At 45.5% G+C, this 13,118-nt stretch overlaps 1 protein-coding gene across 2 annotated transcripts in view; it reads right to left on the reverse strand.

Annotated features, from left to right (window-relative positions):
* tmem145 (transmembrane protein 145) overlaps nt 1-3,772 on the reverse strand; it is a 64,764-nt gene extending 60,992 nt beyond the window's left edge. For both annotated transcript variants that reach the window (XM_073055991.1, XM_073055980.1), the window contains exon 1: nt 3,607-3,772. In XM_073055991.1, coding sequence (XP_072912092.1) covers nt 3,607-3,729 — 123 coding nt within the window. In that variant the 5' untranslated portion in view covers nt 3,730-3,772. The remainder of the gene's footprint in view (nt 1-3,606) is intronic.
* Nucleotides 3,773-13,118: the final 9,346 nt, after the last annotated feature.

Raw genomic sequence — 13,118 nt, forward strand, 5'->3', positions numbered from 1 at the left:
GAAAGGCAGTGTCCATTATTAAAGACCTCCAGCACCCAGGGCATGCCCTTTTCTCACTGTTACCATCAGGCAGGAGATACAGAAGTCTGAAGGCACACACTCAGCAATTCAGGAACAGCTTCTTCCCCTCTGCCATCCGATTCCTAAATGGACATTCAAGCTTTGGACACTACCTCACTTTTTTTTAAATACACAGTATTTCTGTTTTTGCACATTAAAAAAAATCTATTCAATATACATAATTGATTTACTTGTTTATTATGTTTTATTGTATTTACTATTATTATTTTTTCTCTCTCTGCTAGATTATGTATTGCATTGAACTGCTGCTGCTAAGTTAACAAATTTCACGTCACATGCCGGTGATAATATACCTGATTCTGATTCTGAACACCACTAGTCATGGACCTCCAGCCAGAATATGAGCTCTACCCTCTGACAAGCCAATTCTGAATCCAAGCAACAAATTCACCATCCATCCTTGTGAATAGGACTTCTGTGAGGGACCTTGCAATAGTCTTTACTAGAATCCATGTGGATGACATCCGCAGCTCTACTTTCAACAATCACCTACATCATCTCCTCAAAAATCTCAATCAAGGTAGGAAGACCTGACCTACCCCTCACCAAGCAACGATGACAATCCCTAATTAGACCATGGTTTTCTGAATGCTTACAAATCCTAATCCCAAGGAAGTTGACGCAGGGTTTCTGTAGCGGTCTTGAGTCTCCCAATCAGGGAGGGTAGTGTGTGTCCAAAACCTGCTGGTGACTCTACACCTCAACACCCCATAGAGATCCCATTCCCAGATGGCATGTACTGGTGAGGTACATTTTCCGCTGCAGGTGTTACCCTCAGGAGGACGCAAGCCTCCTCTCAGTGCACATTTTCCACTCCCCAGCGGGTGAAACTGCCCTTTCACTCATGTTTAGAAGAGTGCGGCTGGAGTCTCATTCAAGCCTACCAAATATTGCAAGTCCCAGATAGAGTGGACATGGAGAGGATGTTTCCAATTGTGGGAGAGCCTAAGCCTCAGAACAGAAATGAGGAGGAATTTCTTCAGGTAGAGGGAGCACGCTCCTTGACGTCTCATTGGGAAACCACAGTCAATGCAGATCGGAAATAGCATTTCCTCCTTGCTGACAAATCAACACTGGCACCTCATGGATGTGTGCTTCACCCACTGTTCCACTCTATCTACAGCCACGATTCTGTGGCTAGACACAGCTCAAATACCATCTATATATTTGCTGATGACCCAACTATTGCTGGCAGAATTTCGGATGGTGACGAGGAGGCGTACAGGAATTCAGCTAGTTGAGTGGTGTTGCAACAATCTTGTACTCAATGTCACAGAGACCAAGGAATTGATTGTGGACTTCAGGAAGGGGAAGTAAAGGGAACATATAACACCCTCATCGAGGAATCAGCAAAGGAAAGGGTGAGCAGTTTCAAGATCCTAGGTGTCAATATCTCTGAGGATCTATCCTGGGCCCAATATATTTATGCAATTACAAAGAAGGCACAACAGCGGCAATATTTCATTGGGATTTTAAGGAAGTTTCGTGCGTCACAAGGACCAGCAAATTTCTACAGATGTACGCGGAGAGCACTCTGATTGGTTGCATCACCATCTGGAATGGAGGGTCACTTCAAAGGATCAGAAAAAGCTGCAGATACGGCCAGCTCCATCAGAGGCACTGGCCTCCACATTATTCAGGACACCTTCAAAAGAAGATGACTCAAAAAAAGGCAGCAACCATCACTAAGGACCCCATCTCCCAGGAAGTGTCTTCAAGCTCATATGGAGACACCATCATGGAGAAGGTACCGGAGCATGAGGACGCACGCTCAATGTTTGAGGAACAGTTTCTTCCCCAGTGTCATCTGATTTCTGAAGGGACACGGTGAACCCATGTACACTACTTAATTTAAGTTTACATACATCTATTTCTCATTGTAACTTATAGAATTTTTGGTTATGTGTTGAACTGTACTTCGGCTGCAAGTTTTGATACATTTGCCAGTGATATTAAGCCTGATTCCGTGAATCTGTGGAAATCTATGTCATTGGGTTTACTTAATGTGGACATTGATAAGCTCCACAATGTAGAAGTTTATGAGAAAGCAGGTGAACAGGGTTAAGAGGGATAATAATAAGCCATGACCAAATGGTGCTGCAGACTGGATGAGCTCAGTGGTCCAAATCTGCTCTTACGTCTTATGGTTTTACAGCACCCCTCCCAAACGCCACATTGGGACCAATCCCATCTCTTGGAGACACTCTCAAATGTCCGGGGCACATGGAAGAAGTGTTTGGTCAACTCACAACTTCCGCCTTCACCATCTATAAATGGTTGAATGTAAACCATAGGGGACATTGAAGAGATAACGCAATGATTGTACTCGAGAAATAGGTCCCCTTCAAATAGGAAAAAAGGGTCAGACACAGAGTGAAGCTCCCTCCACACCGTTCCATTACACACTCCAGGGGTCAGACACAAAATGAAATTCCCTCCACACCGTCCCATCACACACTCCCAGGGTCAGACACAGAGTGAAGCTCCCTCCACACCGTCCCATCACACACTCCCAGGGTCAGACACAGAGTGAAGCTCCCTCCACACCGTTCCATTACACACTCCAGGGGTCAGACACAAAATGAAATTCCCTCCACACTGTCCCATCACACACTCCAGGGGTCAGACACAAAATGAAATTCCCTCCACACCGTCCCATCACACACTCTTGGGGTCAGACTAAGACTGAAACTCCCTCTAAATCATCCCCTCACACACTCCTAGGGTTAGACGCAGAGTGAAGCTCCCTGCACACCATTCCACCACACACTCCAGGGGATGGAAGATGGGATCAGTGTTAATAACCCACTGAGTTTACTCTGTAGTAATGCTCTGATGTTTTTGAGAGTGGTTTGAGAAACGCCTCACTCAGACACTTGCTTCTGAACGCCTCCTGTGTGACAAGGCACAGGAGAGATGGCAGTCAGCAGATAGACCCCCAGTGGGAGAGCCAGGGACAAGGAGAGAGCTGGGAATTGGCAAGGGGACTCGGATTTTCTGAGGACAAGCAGATGCTAGGAATTGGTGTGGGGACTCCAATTTTCTGGATCACCAGGATAAGGATGAATAGGGCAAGATTCCAAGAGCAGGAAATGATCAGGTAGGCAAAATCCCTCCACCTCTACCCATTTCTCTCCGCTCCCCCACCTCCTAATCCTTCTCCCACCTGTCATATCACCTTTGCTCCACCTTCTCCTCCCTCACCTTCCTGCTTCCCACCCACACACTTTCCCTCTCTGCATTCTCCCACCTCTGACAGCTTCCCCTTCTTCCACCAATCTTCTCCCCAATCCTGTTTTCCTCTCATCCCCTTTCCCCTCATCCGTAGTCCTTCTCTCCTCCTACACACCCTTTCACTCCGTCTTCTTCCTCACCCTGCCCCTCCACCACTTTTTCCACTTCTACTTCCCTCATTCACTCCGTACTCTCCCCTTCCTTCATATCCCCTCCCATTCTTCTTCCTCATCCTCCCTCCATCCCTTTCTCCTCCCTCCCGACCCGTTGCCTTCTCCTCTCCCTCCCTACCTCGGTGGTGTTGATCTTGCCCCTCACATACTTGGCCCCTGCACCGCTCGGACCGACCGCCGCCGCCAACAGCAGGAACAAGGCGGAGCGCCCGTCCGCGGCCCCGGTCCCGGGCCCGGCCATTTTCAGCAGCTCCGCCGAGCGCCCCCGCCCGGCCCCCCGCCGCCGCGCGCGCTCCCGATTAAAGGGACCTGTTTTTGAGCGCGCCTAGGCTGCTCGTTCCCGCGGGCTCGGCGCGGAGCGGTGACGGGAGAGGGAGAGAGAGAATGACGGGGGGAAGGAGAAGTAGAGGAGCGAGGGAGAAGAAGAGAAAGAGAGGGAGCGAGGGAGATAACGAACAAACAAACTCAGGAACCATTACTAGAGTCAAATTAATACTGGGAGAGGTTTATAATGAATGAGTTCATTCATGTCCGAATGTGTGTCACGGTAGGAGCACTACAACGATCGGCAAAGGGACACCCAAGAATTCCCGGAACAACCCCGGATTGAGGGGTTTCCACTCCGAGGTTAGACTGGAGAGGTCAACCGCTGTCAGCCAGCCACAGCGATCCAGGTCCGATCCACACCTGCGGTCACTGTGTGTGTGGGCCAATCCCCTTGTGTACGTGTGTCTCCCTCCTCTTCGTCTGTGCCTCCCCCCCACCCCTGCCCTTGTGTGTTTAGTCGGAGAAGGGGTGCTGACGTAAATGTATTGGGGGATAGAATGAGGTGAGCGTAAATGTGTGGTTGAGGATCACCACTCACTCGATGGGCCAAAGGGTCTGTTTCTGCGCCGTAATTCTCAGTGACAGCTGAAAGTTTGGTTAATGTTGGATAAGGAAGGTCATGGCAGATTTACACAGATTTCCATTATAAACCATCAGGGAGCACCTAATTACCACTTTGGACAAGATACAAGCGGAGAATTCAGAAGATTTCCCTGAGTACGTCGAGGACTGATCACAGCTGGGAAGCAGACTCTTTGGCCCAACTGGTCCATGCTGACCAGCTGCCTACCTAAGCTCTTTCCATTTGCTATCATTTGGCCCATAACCTTCCTAAACCTTTCTAATTCAGGTATCTGTCCAAGTGTCTGTTCAACATTAACTCTACCACTTCCTTTGGAAGTACATTCTGTATACTGTATACCCTCTGTGTAAAAACAAGTCACCTTCAAGTTCCTATTTAACCTCTCACTTTAAACCCATGCCTTCTAATTCTTGACGTTGCAACTCTGGAGAAAAGTTTGAGAGCACTCACCTCTCCTCTCCTCTCCATCTCCTACACTCCAAGAAATGAAGTCTTAACCTACAAACCCAATCCCTCAAGTCCTGGCAATATCCTTGGAAATATTTTCTGCCTTCTTTCCAGTTTAATTACATATTTCCTACAGCAGGGTGACCAAAACTGAATACAATAATCCAAGAGCAGTGCGACCTCACTATTGTACCATGACTCCCAATTTCCATACTCTGTCTGACAAAGGCTAGCATGCCAATCCTGTGTCCCTTGTGTTCTACAACACAGCACCTACCATTCACTGTGAAAGTCCTACCTGGGTTTGACTTTTCAAAATGCAACACCTTGACTTATTAAAATCAAACTCTATCTGACACTGTTCAGCCCACTTACTCAGCTGATCAAGATCCCCTTGTGGTTTTGATATTCTTTTTCATTATACCACTTACTTTGGAATATCTGCAAACTTACAAACCATAGCATCTGCATTCTTATCCAAATCATTGATATAGATTACAGACAACAATGGGCCCAGCACTGACCCCTGAGGCACAACACCAGACCAAGAAACAGCTTTCCACCATCATTCAGACAGGATAATATGTGGATGCAGGAAATCCAAGCAACACACACAAAATATTGGAGGAACTCAGCAGGCCAGGCAGCTTCTATGGAAAAGAGTAAATGGTCCCAAAACATTGACTGTTTACTCTTTTCCATAAGTGCTGCCTGACCTGCTGAGTTTCTCTAGCATTTTGTGTGTGTTCTGCCATCAAGCCAAATGTGCATTCAATTAGCCATTCATAGGCATCCATTAGTCTCATGAGACCATGGATTTGCTCCTTGGAAGGTTTCCAGGGTTGTATGGGAGACCAGCAGGTGCCCAAGCTGCAAGCCTTCCACTCTCCATGCCACCAATGTTGTCCAAGGGAAGGGCACTAGGACCCAAGCAGCTTGGCACCGGTGTCGTCACAGAGCAATGTGTTGTTAAGTGCCTTGCTCAAGGACACAACACGTTGCTTCAGCTGAGGCTCGAACCAGTGACCTTCAGATCACTAGATCGATGCCTTATCCACTAGGCCACGCACCAACACCAATTAGCCAGCTCTCCCTGGATTCCATATGTTCTGAACTTCCAGAACAGCCTGCCATGTGGAACCTTATCAAAAGTCTGACTGAAGTCCATATAAACCACTGCCCTGCCCTCACCAGCTTTCTAGGTCACTTTATTAAAGATCTCAGTCATGTTCCTACAACATGATCTCCCACACACACAGCCATGCTGACTACCGCTAATCAATCCATCTCTTTCCAGATGGATGTAAATCTTTTCCTTCAGAATCCTCTCCAGTAACTTTTCTACCACAGACATTAGGTGTGCTGGTGAATGAAAGAGGGAGGCATGTGGAACCATGAATCTCCTGCCTTCACCAGCTGGGAAGTAGAAGATAAGAGTAGGGGGTCTTGGTACAAATTTCATGACACACTGCTGGGGTACTGTGTACAGTTCTAGTCACCACACTGTAGAAAGGAGGGAGAGGTTTATGGAGATTTTTCAGGACATTATTTGGGATAGAAAATTTCAGGGATGAGGACAGACCAGAGAGGCTGGGTCTGTTGTCCCTCGGGCTGAGGGTGTTATGTGGGGACCTGACAGAGGAGTACAGTTTTATCGCCCTATTATAGGAAAGAAGTTATTAAGCTAGAAAGAATTAAGACAGGAATTCGAACTTTGCCTAGACTTGGGGACTTGAGCTACAAGGAGAGGTTGCGTAGACAGTTCTTTATTCTTTGAAAGGTAAGAGATTGAAAGGTAAGATCATGAAGCGCACGGACAGAATGAAAGCACATAGTCAGTACAGATGTGTAGGGCTGAAGGGTCTGTTTCCCTGATGAATCCACGAGTCCTTTGTCCTGTCCCTATACTTGTTTGGTACACAGTGATTAGTGGGTTTGCAGCCACCGTTTAGTATCAGTCACTGGGGAATTTCATTTAAATAAACTAATAAATCAGTTTCATTAAGGGTAACCTTGAAATTACTGAGCTGAGGTAAAATTCAAGGTGGATTACTGACCTGGGCCAACAATGTACAGCAGATGCTTCAGTCAAGAAAGCTCACAAATGCCTCGACTTCCTCAGGAGCCTAAAGAAATTCAGCTTGTTCCCACTGACCCTCACCTATTTTTACTGGTGCACCACAGAAAGCATCCTATCTGGGTGCATCACAGTTTGGTATGGCAACTGCTCTGTTCATGACCACAAGAAACTGCAGAGAGTTATGAACACAGCTCAGCACATCACAGAAGCCAGTCCCCCAGCCCCTCTATGGACTCTGCTTATATTTCTCACCACTTCAGTAAAGCAATCAGAAGAATCAAAGACCCCACCAACCCAGGACATTTGCTCTTCTCCACTTTCTCATCGGGAAGAATATACAACAGCCTAAAGGCACATACCACCAGACTCTTGAACAGACCTCTTTTATGAGTAGATCGACTCTTGACCTCACAGTCGACCTTGTTGTTGAATTCAAGAACCGTGAGGTAATGTTAAAGCTATATGAGACCTTAGTTAGACCTCACTTGGAGTACTGTGTTCAGTCTGGTCAACTTACTACAGGAAAGATGTGGATACCATAGAGAGAGTGCAGAGGAGATTTGCAATGAAGTTGCCTGGATTGGAGAGTATGCCTTATGAGAATAGGTTGAGTAAACTTGGCCTTTTCATGGAGCGACAGAGGATGAGAGGTGACCTGATAGAGGTGTATAAGGTGATGAGAGGCATTGATTGTGTGGATAGCCAGAGGCTTTTTCCCAGGGCTGAAATGGCTAATACGAGGGGCATAGTTTTAAGGTGCTTTGAAATTGGTACAACAGGGATGTCAGAGGTAAGTTTTCACACAGAGTGTGCTGGGTACGTGGAATGCACTGCCAGCATGGAGGTGGAAACAATAGGGCCTTTTAAAAGACTCTTAGATGGGTACATGGAGCTTAGAAAAGTAAAGGGCTATGCGGTAGGAAAACTTTCTATGGTCAGTACAACATTGTGGGCCAAAGGGTCTGTAATTTGCTGTAGGTTTTTATGTTCTATGTTCTTATTGTCTACCTACATTGCATTTTCTCTGTAGCAGAGCAGTTAGCGATAAGGGTTCAATTCCCACTGCTATCTGTAAGGATCTCCCTGTGACCATGTCGGCTTCCTCTGGGTGCTCTGTTTTCTTCTCACATTCCACAGACGTTCAGGTTAGTAGGAGATATGGGTGTAACTGAGCAGCGTGGGCTAGTGTGGGCAGTTATGCTGTATCTCTAAAGTAATAAATAAATTCTTCTTCTTCTATCTCAATGCACTGTGTAATGATCTGGTCCATGTGAACAGTACACAAGACAAGCTTTTCACTGTATTGGTTCATGTGATGATAGTAAATCAATTCCAATTGGTTTGTGTGGCTGCAGACACATCAATACATTGACTCTTAACCTGCCTCCTCAGATCCAGAGAGAATGAACTCCAAGTTCTGGAAATGGCCATTGCAGGTACTTCCAGTGAGCAGCTACATAAACTCAGACACCTTGTTCTTCACCCAACCAGCCTCCCCTCCATGGCCTGACTGTACTTCTTGCCACTTCAGGACAACAGCCAGCATAATCAAAAAGACTTCACTCTCTGGACATTCTCCCTTCTCCACCCCTCAACCCCATGGGGCAGAAGATTCATGTGACAAATAAAGCTAATTTTTAAAAGGACAGGTTCTACCCCGCTGTTATAAGAAGAATGATCAAGTCCCCGACTACAATAATATGGACTCTTGACTTTTTACTTTAACTCTTCATGGCCTGGCACTTCATTGCTTACCTGCACTGCACTTTCTCTGTAACTAACACTTGACTCTGCATTCTGTCATTGTTGTTCCCCTGTGCTATCTCAAATACTGGTGCGATGGACTAATCTGTATGAAGGACATACAAAACAATGTTTTACACCTTACCTTGGTACACGTGACAATGATAAAATTAATTTACCAGTTAATCTTTGTGACTGTGGTAGTGATAAGAGATTCCATAGTTGAAGGAATAAAGACGAGATTCTGTGGATGTGATAGAGACACCCAGGTGGCACATTGCCTCCCAGGTGCCAGGGTCAGGGATGTCTCAAATTGAGTCTATGGCTTTCTAAAGGGGCAGGATAAGTATCCTTTAGTCTTGGTATATATTGGCACCAATGACATAGGTAGGAAAGATGAGGAGGTCCTGAAGAGAGATTTTAGGGAGTTAGTAAACAGCTGAAAAGCAGGACTGCCATGGTAGTAATCTTTGGATTGCTGCCTGTGCCACATGCTAGTGAAGATAAGAATATGAGCATTTGGCAGATGCGTGACTGAGGAACTGGTGCAGGAGGCAGCGGTTCAGATTTCTGGATCATTAGGAGCTCTTCTGGGGAAGGTATGAACTGTTCAAAAGGGGCGGGTTACACCTGATCCCGAGGGAGCCCAATATCATTGCAGTCAGGATGGCTAGAGCTGTTTGGGAGGGTTCAAGTTAGTTTGGCAGGGGTGGGGTGGGTACCGGAGTGACAGGGCTGAGGATGGGGCAGTTGGTTTACAAACAGAGCCAGTGTGTAGTGAGAATGCTAGCAAGAACAGGTTGATGATAGGGAAAAAATACAGTCAACGGGATGAGTTGCAATGTAAAAGAGGAACAAAATTGAAAAAGTGAAGAATACAGGAATGAAGTTGTTAAAATTGAATGCAAGCAGTATATGGAATAAGGTAGATGAACTTGCAGCTCAGTTACAGATTATCAGGTATGATGTTGTGGGCATCATTGAGTCGTGGCTGGAATATTATAACCGGGAGCTTAATGTCCAAGGACACAGATTGTATCAAAAGGACAGGCAGGTTGGCAGAAGGGTGGCTCTGTTGGCAAAAAATGAAATCAAATCCTTAGAAAGAGGTGTTAGGATAATAAGATGTAGAATCTTGAAGGTAGAGCTAAGGAATTGCAAGGGGAAAAAGACCCTGATGGGAGTATTATATATGCTTCCAAACAGTAGCAAAGATGTGGGCTACAAATTACAACAGGGGATAGAAAAGGCATGTCAAGAGGGCAATGTTATGATAGTTATGAGGGATTTCAATATGCAGGTAGATTGGGAAAATCAGGTTGGTGTTGGATCCCACGAAGGGAAATTTGCAGAATGCTTATAAGATGGTTGAGGATCTTGAGGATCAGCTATTCTGGATTGGATATTATGCAATGAACCAGAAATGATTACAGAGCTTAAGGTAAAGGCTGGGGACAGTGATGATAATACAATAGAATTCACCCTGCAATTCGAGAGGGAGAAACTAAAGTCAGATGTATCAGTATTGCAGTGGAATAAAGGTTAATTACAGAGGCATTAGAGAGGAGCTGGCCAAAGTTGATTGGAAGGGGACACTAGCAGGGAAGAGGGCAGAGCAACAATGACTGGAGTTTCTGGAGGCAATTTGGAAGGTGCAGGATCGATACATCCCAAAGAAGAAGATTATATTATAAAGTCAGAATGACAGAACTGTGGCTGACACGGGAAGTCAAAGCCAATATAAAAGGCAAAGCAAGGACATTTAATAGAGCAAAAATTAGTGGGGAAAAAAACAACAGAAGGCACATACTATTAAAGAGGGCACCAGAAATTCCTTCAGATACATAAAGAGTAAAAGAGAGGTTGGAAAAGAGTAGATATTGGTAAAAGAGTAAATATTGAGCCATTGATAAATGATGCTGGAGAGGTAGTAATGGGGTACAAGGAAATGGGAGACGAGCTGAATAAGTATTTTTCATCAGTCTTCACTGTGGAAGACAGTGTGCCGGAAGCAGTATGCTGGAAGTTTGAGAGTGTCAGAGACACAAGTGAAGGAAGTTGCCATTCCTAGGTGGATAGGAAACTGAAAGATCTGAAACTAGATAAATTACTAGGACCAGATCATCTGCACCCCAGGGTTCTAAAGAGGTGGCTGAAGAGACTGTGGGGATTAGTAATGATCTTTCAAGAATCAATACGTTCTGCCATCGTTGTGGAGGAGTGGGAAATTGCAAATGTCACTCCACTTTTCAAGGGAAAGAAACAGAGAAAGGAAACTATAGGCCAGTTAGTCTGACCTCAGTGGTTGGGAAGATGTTGGTATCAAATGTTTAGGATGTGATTTTGGGATATGATAAAATGAGACCCCGAAAAAGTTATAAAATAGACTGACGTTGGCATGGTTTCCTTAAGGGAAAATCTTGCCTGACAGATCTATTGGAATTCTTTAAAGAAATAACAAGCAGGTGGATGTTGTGTACTTGGATTTTCAGAAGGCCTTTGATCAGGTGCTGCACATGAGGTTGCTTAACATGTTAAGAGCACATGGTTTTATAGGAAAGATACTAGCATGGCTAGAGCATTGACTGATTGGTAGGAGGCAAAGAATGGGAATAACGGCACAGCTTTTTTTTGGTTGACTGCCAATGACTAGTGGTGTTCCACAGGGGTCTGTGTTGGGACCACTTCTTTTTACGTTTATATGTCAATGATTTGGATAATGGAATTGGTGGTTTTGTGGCCAGGTTTGTGGACGATATGAGCACAGGTGGAGGGATAGGTAGTGTTGAGGAAGCAGGGAGGTTGCAGAAGGACTCAGAGAGATTAGAAAAAATGGACAAAGAACTAGCAGCAGAAAGTCATGCACTTTGGTTGTAGAAATAAAAACATAGACTATTTTCGAACTAAAGAAAAAATTCAAAAATCCGAGCTGCAAAAGGATTTGGGAGTCCTCGTTTAGGATTCCTTAAAGGTCAATTTATAGGTTCAGTCAATGGTGAAGAAGGCAAATGCGATGTTAGCATTCATTTCAAGAGGACTAGAATGTAAAAGCAAAGATGTAATGTTGACACCTGATAAAGCCTCACTTGGAGTATTGTGGGTAGTTTTGGGCCTCTTATCTAAGAAAGAATGTGCTCACATTGGAGAAAGTTCAGAGGAGATTCATGAAAATGATTCCGGAAATGGAGGACCAACTGATGGCTCTGGACCTGTACTCACTGGAATTCAGATAAATGGGGTGGATTCTCATTGAAACCTATTGAATAGCCTTGATAGAAAGGCCGTGGATGATTCTAGGACCAGAGGGCACAACCTCAGAATAGAGGAACGTTGATTTAGGACGAAGACAATGAGGAATTGTTTTACCCAGAGTGGTGAATCTGTGGATTTCGTTGCCATAGGCGGCTGTGGAGGCAACGTCATTGTGTGTACTTAAGGCAGAGGCTGATAGACTCTTAAACACGAGAAAGTCTGGAGATGCTGGAAATCCAAAGCAAAACACACAAAATGCTGGAGGAAATCAGCAGGTCAGGCAGCATCTATGGAAATGAATAAAAAATAGACGTTTCGGGCAGAGACTCATCATCTTGAATCAATAGTCGGGCATGAAGGGTTACGAGGAGAAAGCAAGAGGCTGGGGCTGAGAGGGAAATGGATCAGCCATAATGAAATGGCAGAGCATACTCGATGGGCCAAATGGCCTGATTTTGCTCTATATCTTATGGTCTTAATCCAGTTTGTGTCTAGAGTCCAATCTGGATTTTTGACGTCTATAATTTCGACCTGCAGTCCCAATTATTCCAGCAACTGATAACACTGTTTGACGTTCCAGCAGTATCCTCTCGATCAAGGACATTTCCTTTTGCCCATGGCTCTTTCAGAAGGACCAAGGTTTAAAACGAACCCCGGAAAAATTCAAATAATCCCTGACATTTTTCCAAAGCCTCTCCCTCTGGAATAAACACTGCTGGTCTCATTCACCTCAACCCCCGTAACCAACGCATCGGGAATCGCAGATCCCACTGCCCCAGATTCTCAGCAGGGACGACTTTGTCCTTACCCAGACGCCGCACACATTAACCGGCGCTGAAACACAGCCGATTATCGCACGTCGCACAAATTGAGGTGACCTTTTTCAGTTTAGCCCGGTGCCAACTCTCCTCCTGCGCCAGTGTTCCCTGTTCGTGCACTCTGTCTCATCCTGGCCCGCCATCTAGTAATTCGAAATCTTGATCCATTTAATCTATTCCTTTACTCTTCATGTCCTCCCTCCTTCCCCTAACGTTTCGATGATCGCAGTGTCGGTGTACAAATGTTTAACCTACAACCACAGCTTTTTACTGGCCTGTTTCCCCGCCCCCGGTCCGTTTACCCACCTCCTGGGATTGCAGATGGGAGGGGGCAGTGAGCTGGTGAGGAAGCGAGAATCTCTTACGGGGCAGATGGTAGT

This window comes from Hemitrygon akajei, chromosome 1 (assembly GCF_048418815.1).
Source record: "Hemitrygon akajei chromosome 1, sHemAka1.3, whole genome shotgun sequence".
In the NCBI taxonomy this organism is placed as follows: domain Eukaryota; kingdom Metazoa; phylum Chordata; class Chondrichthyes; order Myliobatiformes; family Dasyatidae; genus Hemitrygon; species Hemitrygon akajei.